Below are 24,381 nucleotides of genomic sequence, written 5' to 3'. Positions count from 1 at the left end.
AGCTGTTATGTAGGTTTTTGTATGTAGGTTTTTCATTTCTTTGGGATAAATGCCCAATAATATAATTGCGGGGTAATAAGGTAGTTATATGTTTCAGCTGCCATACTTTTGGCTATAACATTTTACATTTCTAGTAGCAGTGTATGAATGATTCAACATCCTCATCAATATTTGATGTTGTCACTATTTTTTATTGTAATCATTCTGATAGGTGTGTAGTGATACACTGTGGTTTTACTTTGCATTTTCCTAATGGCTAATGATATTGAATATCATTTCATGTGCTTAGGCTTCCGAGTAGCTAGGACCAGAGCCATATGCTACCACCCCCAGCTAATTTTTAAAAATTTCTTTTTGTAGAGATGGGTTCTTGCTATGTTGCGCAGGTTGGTCTGGAACTCCTGGGCTCAAGGGATTCTCTCACCTCCACCTCTCAAAGTTCTGGAATTACAGGCATGAGCCACTGTGCTTGGCCAGTGATATTGTTTTAATTTTGGTGTTCTTGTGTCTGTTGCTAATATATAGAAATACAATTGATGTAATTTTATCTTCTGCCCTGTAACTTTGCTGAATTCATTTATAGAAGTTTTCTCTTTCTTTTTTCCTTTTCTTCCTTCTTTACCTTTTTTCCTCCTCTTCCTCCTCCTCCTGCTTTTTCTCCTCCTCCTCTTCTTTCTGTAGATTTTCTGAGATTTTCTACACAATCATGTCACCTGGAAATAGGAAATTTTATTTCTTTCGTTCTCACTTGTGTGACTTTTGTTTCCCTTTTGTGCCCTTTGCACTGGCTTGAACATCTAGTTGTATGATAAGAGCATTATGATTAAGAACATTGAGAGTAGATGGCTTTGCCATGTTCCTGATCTAACACTCAGTTTTACCATCAATGTTAGCTGTAGGCTTTATGTAGATTCTCTCTACTGCATTGTGAAAGTTCCTCTCTATTCCTACTTTTATAAGAACAACTTTTTTAAAAAAACATATGGGGTCTTTCTATGTTGTCAGGATGGCCTCAAACTCCTGGGCTCAAGTAACCTTCTCACCTCAGCCTCCCCAGTAGCTGGGACTATAGGAGTACCACACCAACCCAACTAGAATGAATATTTTTAAATGCTTTAAAAATTTTCTCATCAGTTGATTTTCTTTTCTTCAGCCTATGTGATTTTTCTTTTTTAGCCTATAAATAGAGTGGATTATACCGATTGAATTTTGAATGTTGAATCAGTCTTGCATCCTTGGAATAGACCCCACTTGGTCATGGTGTGTAATTCTTTATACATATTGCTGAATTCTGTTTTCTAATATTTTGTTAATAATTTTTGCATCTATATTTATTAGGAATATTGGTATGTAGTTTTCTTTTTTGTACTATCTTTGTCTGATTTGGTATCAGGGTTTTACTAACTTCATAAAATGAATTGAGAAATCATCTCTCTTCCTCTTTTCCTGGAAGAGATTGTGTAGAATTAATGTTAATTCTTCTTTAAACATTTGACAGAATTGCCCAGTGAAACTATGTAGTCATGGAGATTTCTTTTTTGGGAGTTTAACAATTACAAATTCAATTTCCTTTATAGTTATAGGGCATGCAATGTACTTATTTAATATTGGGTGAGTTTTAGCAGTTTGTGTTTTTTGAGAAATTTGTCCATTTCATCTAAGTTGTCAAATTCATGTCCATAGCATTGTTTGTGGGGTTCCCTTGCTATTTTTTCGACGTCTGCAGGGTCTGTAATTATATCTTCTGCTTCATTCTCAATATTCTCAATTTTCTAGGAGTGGCAGGCTCCCTGGTTTGTTCTTAATATGTGTATATTTTTAGTTACACAAGTTATATGTTGGTACATTTTTGTTATAGAATTCTAACCATCCAGAGTATGAAATATAAGGAGTAGAGCTCTCTTTCATTATCTTCTGCACCTGTTCCTCTCATCCTCCTTCTTGACTCAGAGGTAAGGAAAGTGAACAGTTTGGGGTGTGTCTTCCGGGACTGTGACTCCTACCCCTAAGTAATATTTGGTCACCTGGTGGACATTTTTTCTCCGACTCTTCAAGGATCAGAAGGAGCTTTGATGATGAAACTGGTGGTGGGGAAAGTCAAGGAGGAAAAGAGGAAAGCCAGAGGGGGAGGTCAGAGGGAGCAACAAACAGCCATCTTTCTCTGCTATAAGAGGAGGCTCCTTCTATCTAGTGTCCCCCCATGTTCCCCACATGAAGGCTATGACTTCAGGGGCAGATGTAGAATCGGCTTGTTTGGTGGTGTACCAGATGAAGGAAAATATCTGATCTTTCAGCAAATTCTGTTGTCTCTTCCTTCAAAATACATCCAGAAGATGACCATTATCCATTATTTTCACAACTAACTTTGTGATCCAAACCAGTCTCATCTCTCTCCTGGATCATTGCAAAAGGCCCACTGTTCTCTCTGATTCTGCCTTTGCCTTCTAAAAGTCTATTCTCAACACAGTTACCAGAGTGATCTTTTCAAATGTAATTTCTCATGCAAAACTCTCCAAGCTTCCCATGTCACTGAATCTAAAACTAATCAATTAGCTAGACCTAACTACCTGTTTACAAGGCAATGCAGCTAATAGGGGAACATCTTAGATAACATCACAAGGACACAATCAACCATTTCCAAACTGTGGAAAATTCTGGAAGATAAATTAGTTTTTTCCAACAGGTAAATGCCTTTAAAAAGGAGGGGGAACTGTTGTAGATTAAAAGATGTGATGTTGACCAATCGCAATGTGTGGACTTTGTTTGGATCTTGATCTCAACAACACAGTTATACAAAGGTATTTTAGCATATTTGGAGGAAATTGAGTATGGCTTGGTTATTAAATTATATAAAATAATTATGGTTAAATTCATTTGGTGAGATGATGATATTTCTGTTATCCTTTTTAAAAGTTCATATCTTTGGAGGTACATACTGCTGCCTTCAAGGAGAAATGACATAATGTCTGGAATTTGCTTTAAAATACAGCAAATCCCCCACTCCTCTATCTCAAATACCTAAATAAAAAGAAATGAACAAAAGATTAAAAGTGTGTGTATGCAGTGGATGGAACAAGAATGGCAGAATACTGATAACTGTTGAAACTGGATTATGTGTACATGAAGCTGCATTCCTATTACACAATTCTCTCTACTTTAGTCTGAAAATTTTTACCACACAAAAAATGCTCCTTGGCCCCTCTTTTTTAGGGATTCTTTAAGAAACTGGAGATTTAATCTCATCAGCAATTTTTCACAAGGCTACATTTGCCCTATCTTCATTCTCCCTCTGCCTGGGGACAGTCTGCAGTGCCCTTTCAAATTTGGGCCTACCTTGGTCCTCTGGGTATTTCTACTGCTTTTTTAATGCAGTGACTTCTGGGAATCCCCCTCATGCTTGTCAACTAATAGTCCCACTGGATTGGGGTCACTGCCCCAAATGAGGTATCTCTAATTTTAGATTGGAATCAGGAAAATCCAGATGAGTTGCCACTTATAACTGGTATACATTTCAGCCTATGAGCAGAGATGTGCAGGAGATAGTATGCAATTTTCTTATATAACTCCATTTAATTTGTAATTTAAGCCTTGGTTCTGTTGATGTCCTGTTTGGATTTCCACCTCTCCCTATTTGGAAATCATACAGGGCTGAGGTTTTGAGGGTGGGGTGAGAGCATAGTCTCTGGTTATTGGAGCATACAGCTGAAGTTTAGATGCCCATCAGCTCAGTTGCCAGGGCATCTTTAGGTGGTGTGGCTCCTATGCCATGTGTGAGATAGGTTGCCATGATTCTGCTTGTATGCATAATACAGCCAGCCCTTCTTGAAGTTTTTGCCGCCTGTACCTCTTCAGCCACATTTCAGAGGGCTCCTCACCTCCATAGTTTGAAGATCTCTCTCTCTCCCTGACCTAATCAGTACCTCTCAACACTGTAGTAGAGTAAGAAGGGGGCATGCCTAATTAAAAAAATCCTGCTTCCATTCTGTTTCTGCTAACTTTCCTCTTTCCTATGGAGTTTCAGATTTTAGAAATAAAAGTCAGGTAGGGTGTGGTGGGTGTGGTGGCTCATGCCTGTAATCCTAGCACTTTGGGAGCTTGAGGCTAGGAGTTCAAGACCAATCTGGGCAACATACTGAGACCCTGTTTCTAAAAAAAAAAAAAAAAAAAAAAAAAAATTAGCGAGGTGTGGTGGTTCATGCCTGGTGCCAGTTGTTCCAGCTACTTGGGAGGCTGAAGTGTGAGGATCACTTGAGCCCAGGGGCTGAAGTGACCTATGATCACACCACTGCACTCCAGCCTGGGTGACAGAGGGAGACCCTGTCTCTCACAAAACAAAACAAAACAAAACAAAATAAAAACAACAACAGCAACAAATAAAAAACAAAGAAAGAAAAGTCAAGATGATTAACATGCTACTGCTGCTTTCAGCCCTGCCATACCCTTCCTCTGAGCAATGAACACAAAGCCTGCTACCTGCTTGAGTCCAGAAGGGAAAGGGTGAAAAAAAAGGAGAAAAGAAAAAAATTAAACAGAAACATGTTAACATCTCAAAATATTCTGCCACATTTGAAATACGGGAGAGTTGAATTCATTAGAGGACTTCTACTGGAAAAAAGGAATTGTTCTTGAAAAGGAGGCCTCTGCAGTTGCACAGACTGTGTTGGACCTAGGTCCGCAGAACGCTGTGATGTCATCATTGAGGTCAGAGAATCTGCTGTGGGCCTGGTGACCTTTGAACCTTAACAGCCCTGCAATGTAGTGAGCACTGGGCAGTGCTGCTGGTTCACTAAGCCGTCTTGAGTTCTTCAGCTATTTAGGAGATTCAACTACGTTTATTCATACTGAATCTTTTTAATGAATTTCCTGAGAGCCAAGAAGGGCCAATCTACAGAAAAAAGCGGGAGGTGGACCTTAAGCATCTTCTAGAAACTCTTCTAGCTGATACCATGAAACGACGACAAAAGAGGAAACATTTGGAAAATGAAGAGTCCCAGGAAACCGCTGAGAAGGGAGGAGGTATGTGCTGGGCAAACTCTCTGGGTCACAAGCTCACTGGCCAGCCTGAGCCTTTTTCTTTAATTTTATTTTTGAGACGGAGCCTCGCTCTGTCGCCCAGGCTGGAGTGCAGTGGTGCGATCTCGGCTCACTGCAAGCTCCGCCTCCCGGGTTCACGCCATTCTCCTGCCTCAGCCTCCCGAGTAGCTGGTACTACAGGCGCCCGCCACCTCGCCCGGCTAATTTTTTGTATTTTTAGTAGAGATGGGGTTTCACCGTGTTAGCCAGGATGGTCTCGATCTCCTGATCTCCTGATCCGCCTGCCTCGGCCTCCTTTTCTTTTTCTTTTTCTTTTGAAATGGAGTCTTGCTCTGTCGCCCAGGCTGGAGTGCAGTGGCGTGATTTCGGTTCACTGCAAGCTCCACCTCCTGGGTTCTCGCCATTCTCCTGCCTCAGCCTCCCGAGTAGCTGGGGCTACAGGCGCTCACCACAATGCCCAGCTAATTTTTTTTTTTTAATTTTTTTATTTTTAGTAGAGATGGGGTTTCATCGTGGTAGCCAGGATGGTTTCGATCTCCTGACCTCGTGATCCACCCGCCTCGGCCTCCCAAAGTGCTGGGATTAAAGGCGTGAGTCACCGCACCCGGCCAGCCTGAGCCTTCTTTAGGGAGGAGGAACTGAGGAGAATGTACTACCTATGCGGTAGTGAGGGGGAGATCTGGCTGTTGGCTGATGCCGGCACATCCATCTTGAGGGTACCCGGATGTGAGATGGACAGGAAGTCCAGATGCCACTGGCGCATGATACAGAAAGCCAGCCCTGCTGGGCTGAGAACTTTTGTTCTGGGGCTGCTGGTACCTGGAACTATGTCAGTCTCCAGGCAGGTCGGGGACCCACTTACAGAGACCCAGTGATGCAGCCTGAGTCTCGTCTTTCTCTCATTCTCTTTATTTGCTCTTTCCCTGGGGTGACTGAGGTGGAAGGTGTGAAGGGTGCTGGTAGAAATCTATGAGTTGCACTGCCCCTTTTAGCAGAAACGAAAGAGTAGCCCAGTGAATTAAAGGCCTTGTTGAAAAATATCTTGAGAAGCGAAATGCTTGTTAGAAAGTAGATTAAACACTTGTTTGGGGATGGCATCATACTGAAACCACGGAGGTTTGATTTTTCAGCAGGAAGAATTAACCAATTAATCCAACAGAATTTGTGAATCCACAGTGTGGGACATCCCAGAGGAAATGACACCAGGGTAAGGGTCTTCGATTGCTGTCAGTTTACTTCCCAGGCTGCATGATAATGGCAGGTATTAAATGTAAAGAAGCCGCTTATCCTGAAAGGGGGATGGTCACATGCAGGAGACAGGGCAGAAAGGAGCCTGCCCCAGAGATGGCCCTCGAGGCTTCTGCCCCAGTTAGAGCTCAGCAGCGCCTATGAGGCCCAAGGTCATAAAGACCTGTAGGTTGAGCCCTGGGAATGGAGGCATGGAGAATAGGCATGGAGAGCAGGGGGCTGGGACAGGAAGGGGAAGGCAATGGTTTTCCTCTCCTTCATCTACCCTTACATTTCAGAATTTGTCTGTCTGTGTGTGTGTGTGTGCGCGCGCACGTGTGTGTTGGGAGGGGGAGGACTGGAGATAATGGGAGCACAGTGGTGGGTTCTGCAGGGTGAGCTTTCTGTCACCATGCCTCGGCCTGGGCAACACTCAATACACATAACAGTGTGTACCGAATTTTTGTTAAGGGTATTCCAGGAGACAGTCACTCATATGCCCATATGTACTCTGATACAGAAAAAGAGTCACACACGTCCACACACAGTACATACAGTTAGATACACATACCGTTCCTCTATTACATACTCACACAACCCATGTGTGTGACAGTCTTTTCTTCCTACAGAGATTTCACGTGTGTGTGTGTGGGGGGTGTGTGTGTGTCTCCTCAACTCTCACACAAACACAGCTACCTTAAACTATCTCTAAATACCTCTTTAAGAGCCAGTCACACATCATACATGCCATATCTGTAACACATTGTGTAGCAGAGCCAGGCCTGCTTTGCATAGACCACGATGAAACAAAGATTCACCACCATCCCCTTATTAGGGTTGCCAGATAAAATACAGGATGTCCAGTTAAACTTGAATGTCAGATAAACCACCAATGATTTTTTAGTATGAGTGTGTCCCAAATATGGTATGGAACATACTGACACTAAAGATAAGTATGACAAATATTGCATGGGACATACTTACAGTAAAAAATTATTTGTAATTTATCTAAAATTCAAATTTAATTTGGCATCAGCTGTATTTTTGCTAGATCTGGTGACCCTTATATATTCATAATGAGCTAACCTATGATATACTTATATTTCTGCTTAGTGTCTGTCTTCCTTGTCTAGAATGGAAAGTGCACTTAGAAGAAGGACTGTTTTGTTCAGTATTCCTAGAGCCTGGAAGAGTGGACTGGTGTCTGATCATGGTAGCTGTTCATGAAATATTGCCAGATGAATGAATTAATGTACATTATAAATACAAGCCACACCATATAATCAGGGAAAGTTACATATTGCATAATTCCAGGGTTGTAAACACAAACTATGCACACAAACTCCATAGACACAGACACATGTTTCTATAATATACCCACACAAACCTACACATATCAAAGGCTATCTGATATGTATCACTCTTACACTTCAGACCTATTCATAGTCACCACACAGGCCTACGTTCCTAACGATACACTATCAAAATACCTGTTGACTGTAATTAAATATTGGAGTATCCACCAGAAGGCTGTCTCACAAACCAAGTGTGTTCACCACACCTGACATGTCAGCCACTCAGTAAATATTTGTTGGATGGGTAAATGATGCACAAACATTCCCCATCCACCATATCTCTGTGCCCTTCATACCTTTCTCAGGAATGTCAAAGTCCCAAGAGGATGCCCTGCAGCCTGGATCCACTAGAGTGGCCAAAGGCTGGAGCCAAGGGGTGGGAGAAGTTACTTCTACCTCCGAATACTTCTCCTGTGTTTCTTCTTCACGCAAGCTCATCCACGGTGGTAAGGGTGCAGGGCTCCTTGGGCATGTGGCTTCTTGGCTGTGGGGTTCATTGGGCATGAAAATCTTTGAGTGTGGGGCTGTTTGGGACTGGGACTGTTTGGGTACAGGGCTCTTTGAGCATGAGACTTTTTGGTTGCAGTGCTGCTTGAGTGTAAGGCTCTTTGGGAGTGGGACATTTTGGGTTTGGGGCTCCTTTGGTGTGACACTCTTTGGGTGTGGGGCTCCTTGGATGTGAGATTCTCTGAGTGTGAGGTTCCTTGAGCACGACACTCTGGATACAGGGCACTGTGGGTATGAGACTCTTTGGGTGCTGGGCTCCTTAGGTCTGGGACATTTTGGGTGCAGGGCTCCTTGGGTAGGGGACAGGAGGCCCATAGAGCCAAGGATGAGGCTAAGAGGAAACCCAGGGCAGTTGGATATGATCAGAGCTCTGCAGAGGTGTCTGGGCAAGATACAGAGCTGTTAGAGGAGTATGGATATGAGCTCAGTGTAGGAGAGCATGAGCCCTGGTGTGCAGTCAGGCAGTCAGGGTGCAGAGGCCAGGAAAGTCTGCTCTTGGGGTGTAGGGCCACAGGACCAGATTAAGCACCTTCAGCGGAACTACTTGGGCTCTGACTTTGCCTTCCAGAGAAAAACAGAGTTCCTCAGCCCAGGCCTCCAGCACTGCAGCAAGACTCTAGCTCAGGCCTACACACCTCACACATACAACCACACGCTCCACAGGTACACTCTTTGCACACATCCCAGACAAATGCGTGACCTGCAGTGCCATTCTCCCACACTACCTCCCACGTTCCACAAATAACACATCAGTGATGGCACCAACTCACATCCTCATAGCACACACATGCTGCCGACATTCCACATAAGCTGCAGTCCTCACCACCATACTCCACACCCCTGTATACAGACATCCCAGAAACATCCCTACACACAAATGACACTAGAATCACTATCCCACAATATGAACAACAAACACCAAGCTCACCACACAGCTGCATCACACCACAGTCTCCTGCACCACACATATTCAGCGTATGTTCCCCCAGTTCCTGGCATGGCCCATGCATCTGCTCATGTTTCTAATTTCCTTTTCCAGGAATCCAGAGACTACATCGAGACAGCCCCCAGCTTCAGTCACCCCTGGCCCAGGTTCAGGAACGAGGAGAGACTCCTCCCTGCTCACAACATGTCTCCTTGTCATCCCATTCGTCCTATAAGACTTGTGTGTCCTCTCTGTGTGTAAACAAAGAGGAAAGGGGCATGAAAATATACTACATGCAGGTACAAATGAAAAAAGGTGTGGCTGTCTCCTGGGAGACAGAGGAAACTTCGGAGTCCTTAGAAAAGCAGCCAAGGATGGAAGAAGTGACCCTTCCTGAGGTTGTGAGGGTAGGTACTCCCCCCTCTGATGTGTCCACCAGAAACCTCCTGTCTGACAGTGAGCCCGGCGGGGAGGAGAAAGAGCATGAGGAAAGGACAGAATCAGACAGCCTGCCAGGCTCACCCACTGTTGAGGAGACACCCAGGGCCAAGACTCCTGATTGGCTGGTGACCATGGAGAACGGCTTCAGGTGCATGGCCTGCTGCCGGGTTTTTGCCACCGTAGAAATCCTCCAGGAGCATGTGCAATATGGGATCAGAGAGGGCTTCAGCTGCCACGTCTTTCATCTCACCATGGCTCAGCTGACAGGCAACATGGAATCAGGGAGCACCCAAGAAGAGCAGGAGGAGGAAAATGGAAATGAGGAGGAGGAGGAAGAGAAACCAGCAGCAAAGAAGGAGGAGGAGGGGCAGCCCACAGGGGAAGACCTTGGCCTGAGGAGATCCTGGAGCCAATGTCCAGGCTGTGTGTTTCATTCTCCAAAGGACCTTCCAAAGGACAGGAAGTGAGCAAGGGCTGGGTCGTGGGACCGTTGAGGGAGCAATGGCTTCCCTGAGCCAGTACTCTCTCCCCAGTTCAGGCTCCCTCTGTAAGGGAGATTTGGGGGCTTTATTGGCTCAGGGAACAATGGAAGGGGACATAACTGGGATCCCTGCTTCTTGCCTAGGCATCTAATAAAGTCTTGATTGTAAGTCAGGACTTGTCTTGACCTTTCCAGCTCCTGCAGGAAATTCTGAGAATTTCTAAGGTTGCATTAACTAAGAAGTGTCTTTCTTTGGTTTTATTTTCACACAGCAGCTGAGACTTATGGGCCAGAAGATACTGGAAGATGGTGTGGCCTTCTCTTGCAAGAGGTAAGGAGTGAGATTTGCAGTTTTCTGAGGCTGTGTCATGAGGGCCCAGAGGAATCCAAGGGAAGGAGCTGCAGGGATGCACTGGGTCACCTGGCGGCTCTGCAGCTGCATCAACTTGTGGTGCACCTGGTGCTTCTGGGGGAATTGTCCTCCATTTGCTTAGACGATAAGGTGAAGAGCATTGACTGGGAACTTTCTCAATGTCTCCATGATTGTCCTCAATTCTAAGAGGAAGTACTGCAGCTCTTCAAGGCAGAGAAAACTCAGTTTAACCTCAAGGGCCAGGATTGGCCTGAAAGGACAGGCTGCCAGCAAGATCAGAGGTGTGGAGTCTGAGAGCCTTTGGCCTGAGCTGGGACCTCACCTCAGCCCATGAATATAGCCCTTGAGGAAAAGGGGAATTTGGAGAGGTAACATCATCCTCATGAGATACCAAGAGACCTGGAAATGTTTCAGAACCTTCATTTTGCTGCATTTGATCTGGAAACGAACTCACTGTGGGGGTGCATGACTCTGAGCTTTAAAACAAAGGTGAAGGGTAACTGACTAGTGATGCTTATATTGTTTCTTGCCTCTTCCTGTTCTGCCTCAATTGTTTTCTTCACTTTCAGGGAGAAGAAAGAGCCATGGAGATAGTAGCAGACAGACTGCCCAAGGTATGAAGGAGATGAGGGACCAGCACTCAGTCTAACATGTAAACATCATATGTAATAAAGGTTATGTTTCAAACCTTCCCTGGATATATTATTTAATTAACAAATTAATCTAACTATCTATTCATCATTTTCTTTTTTTTTTTTTTTCTTTTTCTTTTTCTTCTTCTTCTTCTTTTTTTTTTTTTTGAGATGGAGTTTCACTTTTGTTGCCCAGGCTGGAGTGCAATGGCATGATCTCGGCTCACTGCAACCTCTGCCTCCTGAGTTCAAGTGATTCTCCTGCCTCAGCATCCCAAGTAGCTGGGATTACAGGCACGTGCCAACACACACAGCTAATTTTGTATTTTTTTTAGTAGAGATGAAGTTTCACCATGTTGGTCAGACTCGTCTCGAACTCCTGGGCTCAAGCGATCCACCCGCCTGGGCCTCCCAAAGTGCTGGGATTGTAGGCGTGAGCCACGGCGCCCAGCCCTATTCATTATTTTCGTCTATCTATCTAGTGGTTTGTGAACGAAGTTTTACACCAGCACTAAAGATATCTACCAGCCTTTTCCAGAGGCAGCAATACCCAAACTCCTGGGATTGATTAGGCTTCTGTGTGACAGTTTTTTCAAGGCTGGATGCCACATTTCACATGAGACCATGACAAACTCCACTACACACCTATGTTTCCATCATCCTGCTTTATTAAGCTTAGCACTTTTCTACATTTACTTCAGATGGCTTTGAAGTAAAAATGATTACAAATACAGCCGTAGTCCCCTGTTCCATTGCCTTTCATATGGATTTGGAGTATTTTTTAATACTTCTGTGCATGTTTTATACTATTATATAAATATATAAAATGTTTTGAATATCTTGAAAGTTTCACATACCATTGTACTTCGTTATTACTTTGCAACTTGTTTTTATTAAAAAGCAGGTTTTTAAGATTATCCATTGTCATACACATATCTATAGTTAACTAATTTTTACTACTGTATTATAGTTCATTCTATCAATATGCCAACTTTTAATTTATTTTCTTTTTGATGAAATTTTAGTTGCATCCAAATTTCCTCTATTACCATAGAGTGTGAGTCTCTCTCTAGGATGTATACCCAGACATCCATTGCTGTGCTGAAGTATATAGATATTTCAGTTTAGTAGTAATTGTCATTGTGTATTTCTTCCTTTGTTCAAGTACTTTCTTTCTTTCTTTGTTCTTCAATAATGATTAATGCTCTTCTCCACAAATGTTATATACAATTTTTATTCGATGCGGTCCAAGGTATCTTTTCTTTTCAGTCTCCTTAGATGGCATATTTTTTCTATTATAGTTTAGAATTGGTTATTACTGATGCATATTTTAAATTTTCATTTCACATCTAGCCACCTTTTTGAAATTGTTTAGGTGTATTTCTGTATAGTATTCCGTATTTTTCTATATTCAATCATATTAAATACAAATAAAAAGAATTAGTTTTTTCCTTTTTATTTCTAGACAGCACTTTTATTTTTCTTCTGTTACTGAACAGGCTAGGACCTCTGATATAATATAAAAGAATAGTGACCATAAAAATAACCTAATTTTTTTAAAAAGGTGAGAATGATTGTTGAATTTTATGTGGGTTTGATGCATCTATTCAGATGATTTCGTTCCTTTAGTTGTTAATTTTGTGTAATGCATCATAGGGTTTTGGATGAGGAACGATCCTGGCCTCTCTGAAATAAACCTCATTTTACCATTATTGTTTGATTTTACTGAATTGTTGAATTCACTTTGCTATTAAGAAATTTAGGATTTTTATGACAAAAATAAAATCAGAGTATAATTTTTTTTCTTACATTATCCTCGTCCATTAAAAAAAAAAACACAAAATTAGCTATCTCCTATGCCATGATTTTTTTCCTCTCATCCCTGAAAGAGCTTCTGTGGAATGGGGGTTCACTTAATCCTTTTTTTTAAATTTAATTTTAAGTTCCAGGATACATGTGCAGGATGTGCAGATTTGTTACATAGGTAAACGTGTGCCATGGTGGTTTGCTGCACCTATCAACCTATCACCTAGGTATGAAGCCCTGCATGCATTATCCTAGTTCAACTGATTAGTGTTGCCAGAGATTTGTTATTTTAATAATTGAAAATGAAATCTTTTAGTAGTGTTGATATTTTGTATTATTTTCTTTTTTAGATTTTCTAATCATGCCTTTGTTATTTCTTTCCTTCTTTTATAGGTTTACTCAATGTTTTCTTTTTCCAGCATCTATTGAACAATTAACTTACTGATTTTTAATCATTCTTCTTTTTAAATAAATGCATATGAAGCTATGCAAATTTTCTGAAATACCATTTTAGTAGTATTCTGCAAGTTTTGTTTTATACTTTCATTGTTTATTTCTAAATGTTTTATAATTTCTATTCTGATATTGTCTTTAATCTGTGAATCACATAGGAATACATCTTAAAGTTGCTAAAGTTTTATTGTAACATGGTACATAATCGATTTAAAAAGTGTTTCATATGTACTTGAAAATAATGTGTATTCTCTATTGGATTCAAGTTCATATGCATATCTGTTAACCAGTCTCCTTTATTTTATTCAAATATTTTTTATCCTTTCTATTTTCAAGTCCGATCTTCCAGTGTCTGGTATAGCCTGAAATATTTTACAATGATTGTGAACTTGTCAATTTCTCCTTATATTTGTACAGAGTTAGCTCATATATTTTGAAACTATATTACAAGTCGCGTGAAAATTAATGTTTTGTACTTTTTTTGGTGGATTTTCTTATTGTCAAATATTTCCCCGCACTTTTTCTCTATTAATTCCTTTCTTGCTTTAAATTCCATTTAGTCTGCTTTAATATGCTTTTTGTCTAAGAACTGTTTTGCTGTATTTACAATATTCAATCTGCTTTTTAGTAAGTGAGTTTATTTCAAAGACTGAGAGGTTCGGAATGATTTCTACCTCTTCATTTGTGTTTTTCATTTACCATCTTTGGTAGATCATGTTCTAATATCACTCTTTGCTTCCTGCTAGCTGAACTCTGATTTTGTTCAGGTTTTGAGCTTTACTGGGCACAGCCCCAGGAGATGAATCTTGATTTATTGAAGCTGGTCATATTGGTTCATTCCACTTTTCTAGTGATTGATTTTTACCAAATAAGTAGTAAGGGGAAGTTTGCTGGGGACCATTTGGCAGAGGTTTTCCTCTTTGATAAAAAGGGAGTGACTCACGGTGAAAAACCCTGACCCCTTCCTTCTTGTCTTTGAAGGTAGATGTTGGAAGGTGTAATGCCTACAGGTATGACAACTGTCTTTCAAACATGAGGGGATAGCCAAAAGAATTACAGCAAGTCCTACTCAGGGACCTGTAGTCATCGAGTCAGCTACCTCTGAAATGTGAACTTTATGAAACGGTGATGTCATGATTGTTGAAGATGCTTTTAGTTGGGCACACCATACTGATGTGCCATCTGGGACTGTCGCACTGTGGTATGCCCATAAAATCTGTATTTGTTTTCCTCCTGAGCATTTACATAAAGTATATTTCCTATTCTCTTTTACAGTTAGGTGGGGCCATGCGGCAGAACTTTCTGATAGAATATGGTAGAAGAGATAAATGCCACACTTCCAGGCATGTCCCCTGCCACCCAAATCTTCCACATAATCTTCCAAGTCTTCTCTCTTCTCCTTTTTGCTGGAGTACAAGGAGCATTTCGGTTTCTGAAAGGTGGAGAGTTCACAGGGAGGATCTAATATAGTTCTTGCTTCTTCTGCAGGCATAAAATGCTTAATGGAATGGGTTCCAAACCAGCTGCAGGCAGAGTTCTCTAAGTTTCTCCAAGTGTCTGTGATTGGGAGTGGTGGCTGGAGTGCAGGTCAAGTGCAGGCTGGCTAGTCTGTAGATATTGATTGTCTTCCTGGACATATAGTCTTTAAAGTAGTTTTTCTTGTCCCTGGCCATGCTAACCTTTCTCCCTCAACACTTTTCTCCCTTTCTCTGACCTTCCAGTACAGGGAAATCTTTCTATAATTGAGGTGAGATTTATTGTTTGTTCACAGGAGTCTTTACTGTTCTCCTGTGGTTTCTGCTTTTGACATTCCATAGCCAATAATTTTCCTTTTTTTCTCCTTTGTTTCTGCTGGGTCTTTATCTTCCTAACGCAATGAACTTGAAGTGCTTAGCTGACTGAATGGGGAAAAATCCAGCAGCAAAGAGAAGTGATAAAAAACTTTTCAGTTAATTTTTCAAAGTATCATCCAGCTATATATTTTTAAATTTTAGGAGCAATATGGAAATATTATCATCATAAAATACAAATGATATTAAAGTAATCAATGTATAAAAATAAAATTAAAGTCCCCTTCAAATTATCCCTACTGTCTTCCCAAGCCTACTTCTTTTTGCAGAGATTTTGATTATTAGTTGTTTGGTTTCAAGATCTTAGGTCCATGTATTTACATATATAACCGTTTTATATGATATATGTAGCTTTACAAAGAGTTTTGATTCATAGATTCTATCATACTATGTGTAATCTAAATCAACATTTTTGTTGAAGATCTTTTAATGCCTTTAATGTAGACATTTAACATGAAATCTTTAATATAGACTCATCCCATTTTTTAAGCAAGTGTAATTTATTTACTTCCAGTGACAAATCATAATATAATTAACTATCCTGTCATTGATGGACATTTTGAGAAAGGTGTTCCTTTCTCCTGCAGTTGGCTCTCGACTTTGTTAACCAGATTGCATTTCTCCTAAGTATTCAATGGTTATCACTACTGTGTAACAAAATACTTTAAATGGTCTGCAGTTTCCCTATGGATTAGTAAAATTTTAAACTCTGCACTTCAATTCTCTCTCAGTATCTGGAATTTTGTTAGCTATTTCTTCACTTAAGGTTGAGTAATTACATAATTTATATAATTACCTTCTCCCTCCAAGGTAATAATTTTGACTGTTTCTTGTGAATTACTGGAAAATGCTAGTCTTGCAGTCAGGACATTGGGCCCTTGATCAAGGAACTTAACTTCTCTGGCCTTGGCTTTGTGTGTTATCAAAAGGTTTGGGCTAGCTTACATTTAGAATGCTGTGTGTCTTTGAATCCCCCTCGCTTAATTGTCTGCTATTTGAGAAAAGAGTGTTTTCTCATAAAGCCTGAGCATCATAATAGTTAACATTTATTGTTGTTTTTAACCTTGAATTGGGCAGAATTTAAACATACATAGTTTTTTAGTTATATGTTATGTTACATATATTTTTAGCTCTAAATACTTTATGTAGCCCTTGGTACTATTTTAAATAGCATTGTATTTTCCCTTACATTTTCTGATTTGCTATTTCTATTGTAGAGGGACTTGATTGGTTTTTAAATTTTTGATCTTGTAACCCTCTGCCTTGGTGAACTATATTATTAGTTTTTACTATTTTACCTGTGGATTATTTTGGATTTCCTAGATGAATGATGATATCAAATGTAAATAATGTATTCCATGAAGAACTTTAGTTCATTATAATGCATCTTATATACTTTTAAAACTCATAATAACTGTTTTTCATAAATTTTATGACTGCCCCCCCTGCACAGAGGTAACTAATATCAAAGATCTGCATATATCCAGTCCATGTTTTAATTATTTTCTTGCATGTATATATCCATAGCAATATTTATAATTCATGTGAATATTTATTTACATGATTGTTATAACATTATAAAATGTATTTTGTTTCAATCAACATGTTTTCAAGATTTATCTGGTTCCATCATATGGATCAAGATCCATTTAACAATTTGATACTATTCCATCAAATGCATGTAAACTAATTTATTTTCCATTCAAATATTACTGAACAATTGAATTGTTTCCATTACTTCTCTGGAACAAACAGGATTTAATAGAACATTGTGTAGACTTCTCCTGAGACTCAGAAAGCATCAGGCTGTTTGAAGGATTGCTGCTTGCCTTTAGCCCCCTTCCACAGGCCTCCTCCAGTAAGACACTTGAAGCATGGACAACATTTGTCAGGAATTTGAAGCACAGATGAAAGGAAAATTCTCTCACATTGGGAGATCTAAGCCACTGCCCAGAAGGTAACAGGTTAATTTTAGGCAACCTGTTGCACTCTAGGGAGAATCTGTGCTGGCCTGCACCTCCGTCCTTCTGCCTCTCCTCAAAACAAATGTGGAGAAAAGGAGAATCCAAATACCATGAGCAGACAAAGGGAGTGATCTTGGGGGCTGAAGCTGTTACTGAGATCTCTGAATGGAGTATGAGGGCAATGTGCAACCAGATGGCCCGGCCCTGCCTACTGAGAACTTCTTTCCAAGGAATGCTAGTGATTAAGGTGGTGCCTGACACATGCAGCTGACATGGCCCACATTGTCACAGAAATCTGCTGCTTTATGAGTATCTCTTCTTGTTCATACACTCTTGTTTCCCATTATTTGGTCACTGCCTTTTGTACTTCACTAATGTGAATCATGATAGCTAGAGGACCGGGCACATGAATGACCCTTCTTACTAGGCAGCATTAGTCCATAGCTTGACGGTGAGGGAGGAGGTCAAACTAAACTCAAGAAGGAAAGATGGTGTTGAAGAGATGATCTCAGAGCTGGGTATATTTTCTCAAAAGCTGATGAATGAATCGATAGCTCCTGGGCTGCAAGTGTTTCCTGGAGACCTTCTGGCCATGGGGCTGGGTTCACTCAGTGAAGGAACCAGGTACCCCCTTTATTTCATTCCTTGCTCCTGCTTGTCCTTCTGCCAGCTTCTCTGCTTTTGATACACACTCTGCAAGACTGAATTTCTCCTGAAACCACTTTCTACTTGTTATTCTAGTCTTATGAGCATTTATTGTCCCTTTCCAGTCTTCCCCTAAAATGCCACTGCAGGGAATTTATAATTTGATGATCATACTTCTTACCATATTCTCAGCAATTTCTGATAAATTTTATCTACTTTATGCCATAGTATTTGCACATCAAGAATACTTATACCAACTCTGCAGCTGTAGGTTAACCCATGAGGAATCTTGTCTTTTTCTCTCTTTTGACAAACCCTTTCCATCTTTCAAGGTCCTTTGCTTGACTGTCTCCTACCCTGACTCTTTTTTTTTAAAGTTTATTTTTTGCTATTTCAGTAAACTTTCAATCTCCTTCTCTAATTTCCTCACAAGCATGTAGAATTTATTTCTTGCAAATTAAAGGATGTTTGGTTGTTGAAAAGGGATAACCTCTCGGGTGTTCTTGCAAGTATGGAAGCTTCCCTGTCTGGCAATCCTTTGAAGCAGGCCCCATGGAGACTTGCAGTTGAGTTCCAAACCTTCTAAGAACAAAACTCACACCAAGAATATGTCTCAGAAAATTAGAGTCCCTGGACGACTTCCTAAGCTCAGCTTTGAATTTACATCCAATTAAGATAATTTAGGTAAAAATCATGGGGCTATATGTGTCCTGAAATCCGCTTAAATAGAATAAGAACAACAAAAATATCCCAAAATTGGAAGAAAATTGCACTTAAAATAAAATTAGGGAATAGTCCCATTTCACAAATTATGAAGAATATCTGCTATACATGATAAAGTTTCCCTATTTTTAATCTGGCCAAGGAGTGTGTGTGTGTGTGTGTGTGTGTGTGTGTGTGGTTGTGGTTGTGGTACAGTGAGGGTGGAGGTGAAGCTGAAAGGGCCCTTTGATCTCTAGTTACTTATCCAGATAGGTACAGGGGAGATCCCCATTGCCTACAAGGCTACATCAGACCTAAAGATTCCTGCTGTTCCCGGTAGGCTTTTTGGAGCAAGATGGAATGCAGAGGCCTGGGGTTCCCTTCCTGTCTCTCAGTTAACATGCCACTCTGGGATTTCCCGGCCTTATCATGGTGCTGCCAAGAATCTGATCTGAGTACCCTGCTGCTCTGGGTCCCCAGATCCTTCTCTTCTCATTCCTGGGGAATATTTATACAAGTCTCTTGGCCATGCCCTTCCTCTCCGAGGCATTCTACTTATTCTTCAAAACTGTAAAGCTTCCTATTTTTCAACAGTTGTTTTGATGGCTCATTAAACCTAGGGCTAAAATCACTGTCAATAGGTAAACTAGTTTATCCTTTTTTAGAGGTCATGGGAGTTTGTCTTCAAACCTCTCTAATAAGGAGGGACATATATAATAAAATTAGCTAGATATTACTGAGAACTGATTATGAACCAAGCGCTCTTCTAAGCATTTGTTTGACTCATGCAATCAGTCTGAAGAATGACTCTAGGAGGCAGATGCTATTTTCTCTTAGGATGAGCACCTTAGTGGTTTAAGGAAATGTGGGCACAACTCCTGGAACCATCTGAGAACTTTGTTCTTTTTCTGCAGCCTTGAATTCATCTGAGACCAGACCACACTAGTCTGAAGCATATGAAAGGGTGGATGAAGAATTTGTTCACGCCTGAAGTTACCGTACACTGTAGTCACATCAGCTACTAAGAAAAAATTCTAAGATCAGTGAAGTGCACCTGGTCCAGATAAGGCACATGATTTCAGACAGAAATTATGTGCAGAAAACCTCTGGCCTGGGGGAGTTCTGAGTTTGTTCTGTTTCTTGCCATGAAGTTTAGGTTCAGGGGATCCCCCTTCATACCATTATCACCCCATAGGTGTTGGAGCCATCCACAACTCAGGGCTCATAAGTGTCCTGGCATAGTGGATGCAGAATAAGTTGGATGGGACACCCCTGAGTGTCATTCTTGCTGGGGAGTCACGGGTGAAGTGCTGGCTGCTGGAGATGCATGCTTGCGTGGGGGCAAGCAGAGTGTCTCAGGATGCTGCTCTGCACTCATTTGTGTGTCCTTTTCTGCCCGGCTCCCTTGTTCAGCCACCTCTGACCTTCCTCCTCCATCCTCAGCCCAGGGAGTCCCTATCTTCACAAGAGTAGGATATTTGCCTCATCTTCCCTTATCATATCCTTTCTCCAAAATGTTGTCATTGTGAGTTTTTCCCATATCCTAGACTCCTTTCTCGCCATTCATTTTTGTTCTGTCATCTCTTTCCTGCAGCCTGCTAACTCAATGGGGTGTTTCTTTCTATCCAAAGATGAAAGAAATATCAGCCATTAAAAACAAACAACAACAACAAAAACAACGAAAAACCAAAAAACAAATAAACAAAAAACACAGACATACCAGGAAAATTTCAAAACATTTATCCTGTCACATTTTAAAAAATCACACAACCAATATATAGAGAGTCTCAGTGTAAAAACTCAAATGATTTAAAAATTGATTAAAGCTTAATTTTTTTCCATACTCCTTCCCCAATTTATTTTAGTCCTCTATGTTAACCTCATTAACCATTTACTATGCTAACTTTCAGACATTTTCCTATGCATACATATAATTTTCTTTCTTCACATAGAGTGTGAACTAGGTCACCTCCAAAATGCTGTGATTCTGTGATTTACTCTCTCTCACTGAGCCATCCACTGATAAAATAGTCCTTTTCATGAAGAAGTAATTCCAATAGCTAATAGTTAATATCTGCCAAGTGCTTGCTGTGTGTCAGGCACTCTTCTAGCTACTTTATATATACTGTATATATTATATATACTTTATATTTGATAATATTACATATTATCACATGTAATTTTCACAACATCCTTATAAAATAGGTATAATTATTGACCCCATGTAACAGATAAGTGCAGATAAGTACAGACAATACACAGAGGTCAAGTGACTCCTCCAAGACGTAAGAGCAAGTCAAAATCCATGACTTTAATTATTTTGCTCTATTGCCGCCATCTGGGAGATGATGGTTTTGCCACAAAAACTGTTAAAAATCATGTTAGATTTTTACATCTCTTAAGACAATCATGGTACTGTTATATGGAAGAGGTTAACTAAACTGACCCTTTATTTTATAAAACTCCATGTAGCTGGATGAAGGAAAACAGCTACAGATTCAGGGTTCCCACTACCCCCCTCCCCTTTTTATAGAAAATAGCTTCTTGTATGCAGTTCATATAATGTCAAGTCTAGGATGTAGTCCAAATACACAGGGAAAAATGGAGATACATAGAAAAGTACTTAAAGTTGGCAAGTACTAGGAGTATAGTATTATCGGGGCCCAGGTGGAAATGCACGGAAAAAGCTTGCCTGGTTCCATTTCAGGCCTTTGGATATGCTCCACCAACTGCCATGGTCCCTGGGTCAGCTACTTGGCCCATTTGTTGATACAGTAGTATCCACAATTTGATAGAATCATAAGGACACCTTAAATTTAGTTAGCGGTTCTACATTCTTGATGCAATAATAGTTTCAGGGTGTGGGAGGACATCAAACTGTGGAAATATCACTGCAGAGATTTGCTTATTAAGTTAGTTTTCTTCCGTCTTCCTGGTACTTTTTGTTTTTTTTTGCTAAACACCAGGGGTTTTGCCTTCATTTTTCAGATACATGTTTTTCCTTTGTCTAATGAACTTTTGAATACTTTTCGATAAGATATTAAGGTTGGAAAAAATAACCATGTCTTTCAAATAAGAAAGATAGTGATAATGATAAGTATATAAAGCCCTAAAACTGAAGATATTCATTATAGTCTGTTAACTGGAATGAAAAGCTCATGCTTACTAATTCAGAGTCTATAAATAAAAGCCAAGGATTATTTGGGGCATCTTTGGGGTCCTTATTCCTGATCCTGGTGAGCCTCCACCATTTCCAATGAGTAGGGTTGACACATAAAATACAGGCTGCTTAGTTAAATTTGAGTGCCAGAAAAATAATGAGTCCGTTTTTAGTCTAATTATGCCTAAGTATTATGTAGGATATACTTATATTAAAATAATTATCTGTTGCTTACCTGAAATTCAAATTTAACTGGGTGTCATATAAATCTGGCAGCCTACTGATGGACCACAGTAGAGGCAGCTAAGGGAAGGTACAAATAGTCACAAGTTGCTTGAGTTCTGGCAACAATGTGAAATCTTGGCTGCAAGTACTTCCTTGGGCTTCCCTGAGTTAAGGTGACCTTCCTGACCTTCCTCTTAAGAGCTTTCTAGTAAGTCTGGAAGCCCGTATCTAAGGGGGAGCCCCAAAGTGACTCTCACCCTCATGACTTTGTTTCCAGTTCAAAATGGAATCTTCCTAAATATAGCTGCATGTGGCCAAGAAAAGATGATGAGGTTTGTGAAACAGGGATGAACACAGCTTTGACACCTATGTGGTTTTTCCGTCTTAGGAGATTTAATGGGATTGATATGAAAGATTCTAGGTCCCTAGATAGACAGAAAAAGTCCTATTATACATCTAGATGCATGATCAGGCTCTAGTGGGTCAAAGCACACAGACGGATGCAAGCTTAGATGTTTGTAGGGAAAAGGTACAGACCTGAGTTTCAAGATGGGAACAGGTACAGACCTGAGTTTCAAGATCACCTTTTATGGCCTATGGAAACAACAATGAACTACACAGTTTCCAGAAGGGAAATCACAGAGGAGATCTTGGCTTCCTCACATGTAGACTCTTATATTTTGTTCTGTCTAGATGGTGTTTCAAAGACGGAGTTTGTTTACAACTTTGGAGGTCCAGGAAATTCTCTGATATACTCTTTGGATTCTCACTTTCTGAGAAAAAGCAGGGCTGAGGCTATAGAAAAGACATGAATTGTCTGGGCTGACAATGGCACTGCCCAGACCCTGAAAATGTTATGCTGCTCCTGGTACAATGCAAAGGGATTTTCATCTGTTTTGTTCCCTTTCATGGAACAAATATCTGATATTTATGTAACATTGGTATTACAGGAGCCAAGGACAGCAAATTATTAGGGATAATTTGGACCATAGTAGAGGCAGCTAAGGGAAGGTACAAACTGGTTTTTGAATAGTCACAAGTTGCTTGAGGAGTTCTGGGCACAATGTGAATAGGGATGTGTGGAATGGGAAGAATGTTGCTGGAAATTCACAAATGGCGCACGAAGAGGGATGGTACTGGGCTGTGATTTGGGTTGCAGGTTAGGGAGTGAGGAATAGCATTAGGGATTGGCCAGCTTGTCATTCATTCATCTGTTCCTAGGTATTTATTGAGTTACTGTCATGTGTTAGGTAGTATTCTGGGTTTTGAGATACAACAGTGAAGAAAACGAATTATCAGGCTTTAAGGAGCTTATAGTTCAGTCAGAGAGTCTGATAAATAAATAGGCAATGACGATGTAGGAGATAGAAGAGGTAAGTGCAAACTGTGGAGGCAAACAGGAGCATCAGCTAATTAAGTCTAGTTGTTGGGGTAGGGAATGGGGGACCCAGGAAAGACTCTCAGCAGAAGTGACATTGGAGTTCTGCAGGGTGACTAAGAATTTTCCAGGACTTTCCCAGGCAAAGATGGAGAAACGGAAAAGTTTTGGGCAGAAGGAAAGTCTGTACAGAATCTCTAAGATGAAGAGAATGTGCACTTTCTTCAGTATGGTTGGGCATAAAATTCAAGGGAGAGAGTGACTGGGAAGGGAGACAGAGCTCTGTTGACTGTGTTAACAAGTTTGGACTTGTTCTATGGGCTAATAAGCAGAAAAGTGACTTCATCAGATGTGTTTTAGAGAAATCACTAAAGTACCTGGGTATGGAGTGGATTTAACTGAGCATCAGCCAACATGGAGTAAGCTCAAATTCTTCTGTGTGTGGACCAATGTCCCATACGGGACTAGGTAGGTCACTGGGGCTAAGGTGGAGGGTAGGGGACAGTGAGTTTCGTTTTTTTGTTTTTCTGTTTCTTACATGAGGCTGCACCACCACATTGATTCCACTAAGAGTAACATGCTCAGTAAATTTCCTAATTCTGCAAGGCAGATGTTTCTTTGCATTATTCTAAATTACCTTAGGATCCAAAAGGGCGATCACTATAAAAAAAGGATCTGGTGGCTGGGCGCAGTGGCTCATGCCTGTAATCCCAGCATTTTGGGAGACCGAAGCAGGTGGATCAGGAGGTCAGGAGTTCAAGACCAGCCTGGCCAACATGGTGAAACCCTGTCTCTACTAAAAATACAAAAATTAGCCAGGTGTGGTGGCAGGCACCTGTAATTCCAGCTACTTGGGAGGCTGAGGCAGGAGAATCGCTTGAACCTGGGAGGCAGAGGTTGCAGTGAGCTGAGAGTGCAGTGCAGTGAGCACTCCAGCCTGGGTGACAGAGTGAGACTCCGTCTCAAAAAAAAAAAAGGAAAAAGAAAAAGGGTCTTGTACATGTAGTAGCCTGTTGGGGTGATCAGGTCCCAACACCAGGTCGTGGGGGTGACGAAGTCTGGCGGAGTCAAAGGAATGAGCAAAGAGAGTTTGAGAGAGAAAGTGGGTCCAGGCAGCCAACGCGAGTATGAAGGCTGTGAAGTCCCCGAGCTCTGGAAGCCCAGACTATTTATTGGTGATCAAACAAAGAAACAGGTGGTGAGAATGTGGTAGTCAAAAGGGC

General features: G+C 40.8%; 2 protein-coding genes across 7 annotated transcripts in view; both read left to right on the top strand.

Moving 5' to 3' along the window:
• The first annotated feature begins 4,374 nt into the window (after positions 1-4,374).
• Positions 4,375-21,708, top strand: LOC105500033 (family with sequence similarity 170 member A). Of its 6 annotated transcripts, none has more exons than XM_024787131.2 (6): positions 4,375-5,016; positions 7,922-8,062; positions 9,163-9,455; positions 10,243-10,301; positions 10,913-10,957; positions 19,310-21,708. In XM_024787131.2, exons 1-5 carry the CDS (start codon positions 4,947-4,949, stop codon positions 10,935-10,937), a joined length of 588 nt encoding a protein of 195 aa, XP_024642899.2. In that variant the 5' UTR covers positions 4,375-4,946; the 3' UTR covers positions 10,938-10,957; positions 19,310-21,708. The 6 variants fall into 6 exon arrangements, with proteins under 6 accessions (XP_024642899.2, XP_024642900.2, XP_024642898.2 ...); XM_024787132.2 differs by lacking the exon at positions 19,310-21,708 and adding an exon at positions 13,175-13,264; XM_024787130.2 differs by lacking the exon at positions 19,310-21,708 and having other exon boundaries at positions 4,377-5,016; positions 10,913-11,034.
• The window catches only part of LOC105500034 (large ribosomal subunit protein uL10m-like), a 44,417-nt gene continuing 31,180 nt past the window's right edge, over positions 11,145-24,381 (top strand). Inside the window, exons 1-2 of the mRNA XM_071098559.1 lie at positions 11,145-11,269; positions 14,764-14,768. Coding sequence (XP_070954660.1) covers positions 11,188-11,269; positions 14,764-14,768 — 87 coding nt within the window. The 5' untranslated portion in view covers positions 11,145-11,187. The remainder of the gene's footprint in view (positions 11,270-14,763; positions 14,769-24,381) is intronic.

The sequence above is a fragment of the Macaca nemestrina genome, chromosome 6 (assembly GCF_043159975.1).
Source record: "Macaca nemestrina isolate mMacNem1 chromosome 6, mMacNem.hap1, whole genome shotgun sequence".
Lineage (NCBI taxonomy): Eukaryota > Metazoa > Chordata > Mammalia > Primates > Cercopithecidae > Macaca > Macaca nemestrina.
Note: the sequence above shows the minus strand (reverse complement) of the source record. Positions and strands in the feature narration are given on the sequence as shown.

Excerpts from the sequence above, each read along its gene's own strand:
- LOC105500033 (XM_011772933.3), top strand. The coding sequence starts at position 4,947 with ATGAAACGACGACAAAAGAGGAAACATTTGGAAAATGAAGAGTCCCAG. Across the intron at positions 5,017-7,921 it reads AACCGCTGAGAAGGGAGGAG|GAATGTCAAAGTCCCAAGAG; the intron begins GTATGTGCTGGG and ends TACCTTTCTCAG. Across the intron at positions 8,063-9,162 it reads ACGCAAGCTCATCCACGGTG|GAATCCAGAGACTACATCGA; the intron begins GTAAGGGTGCAG and ends TTCCTTTTCCAG.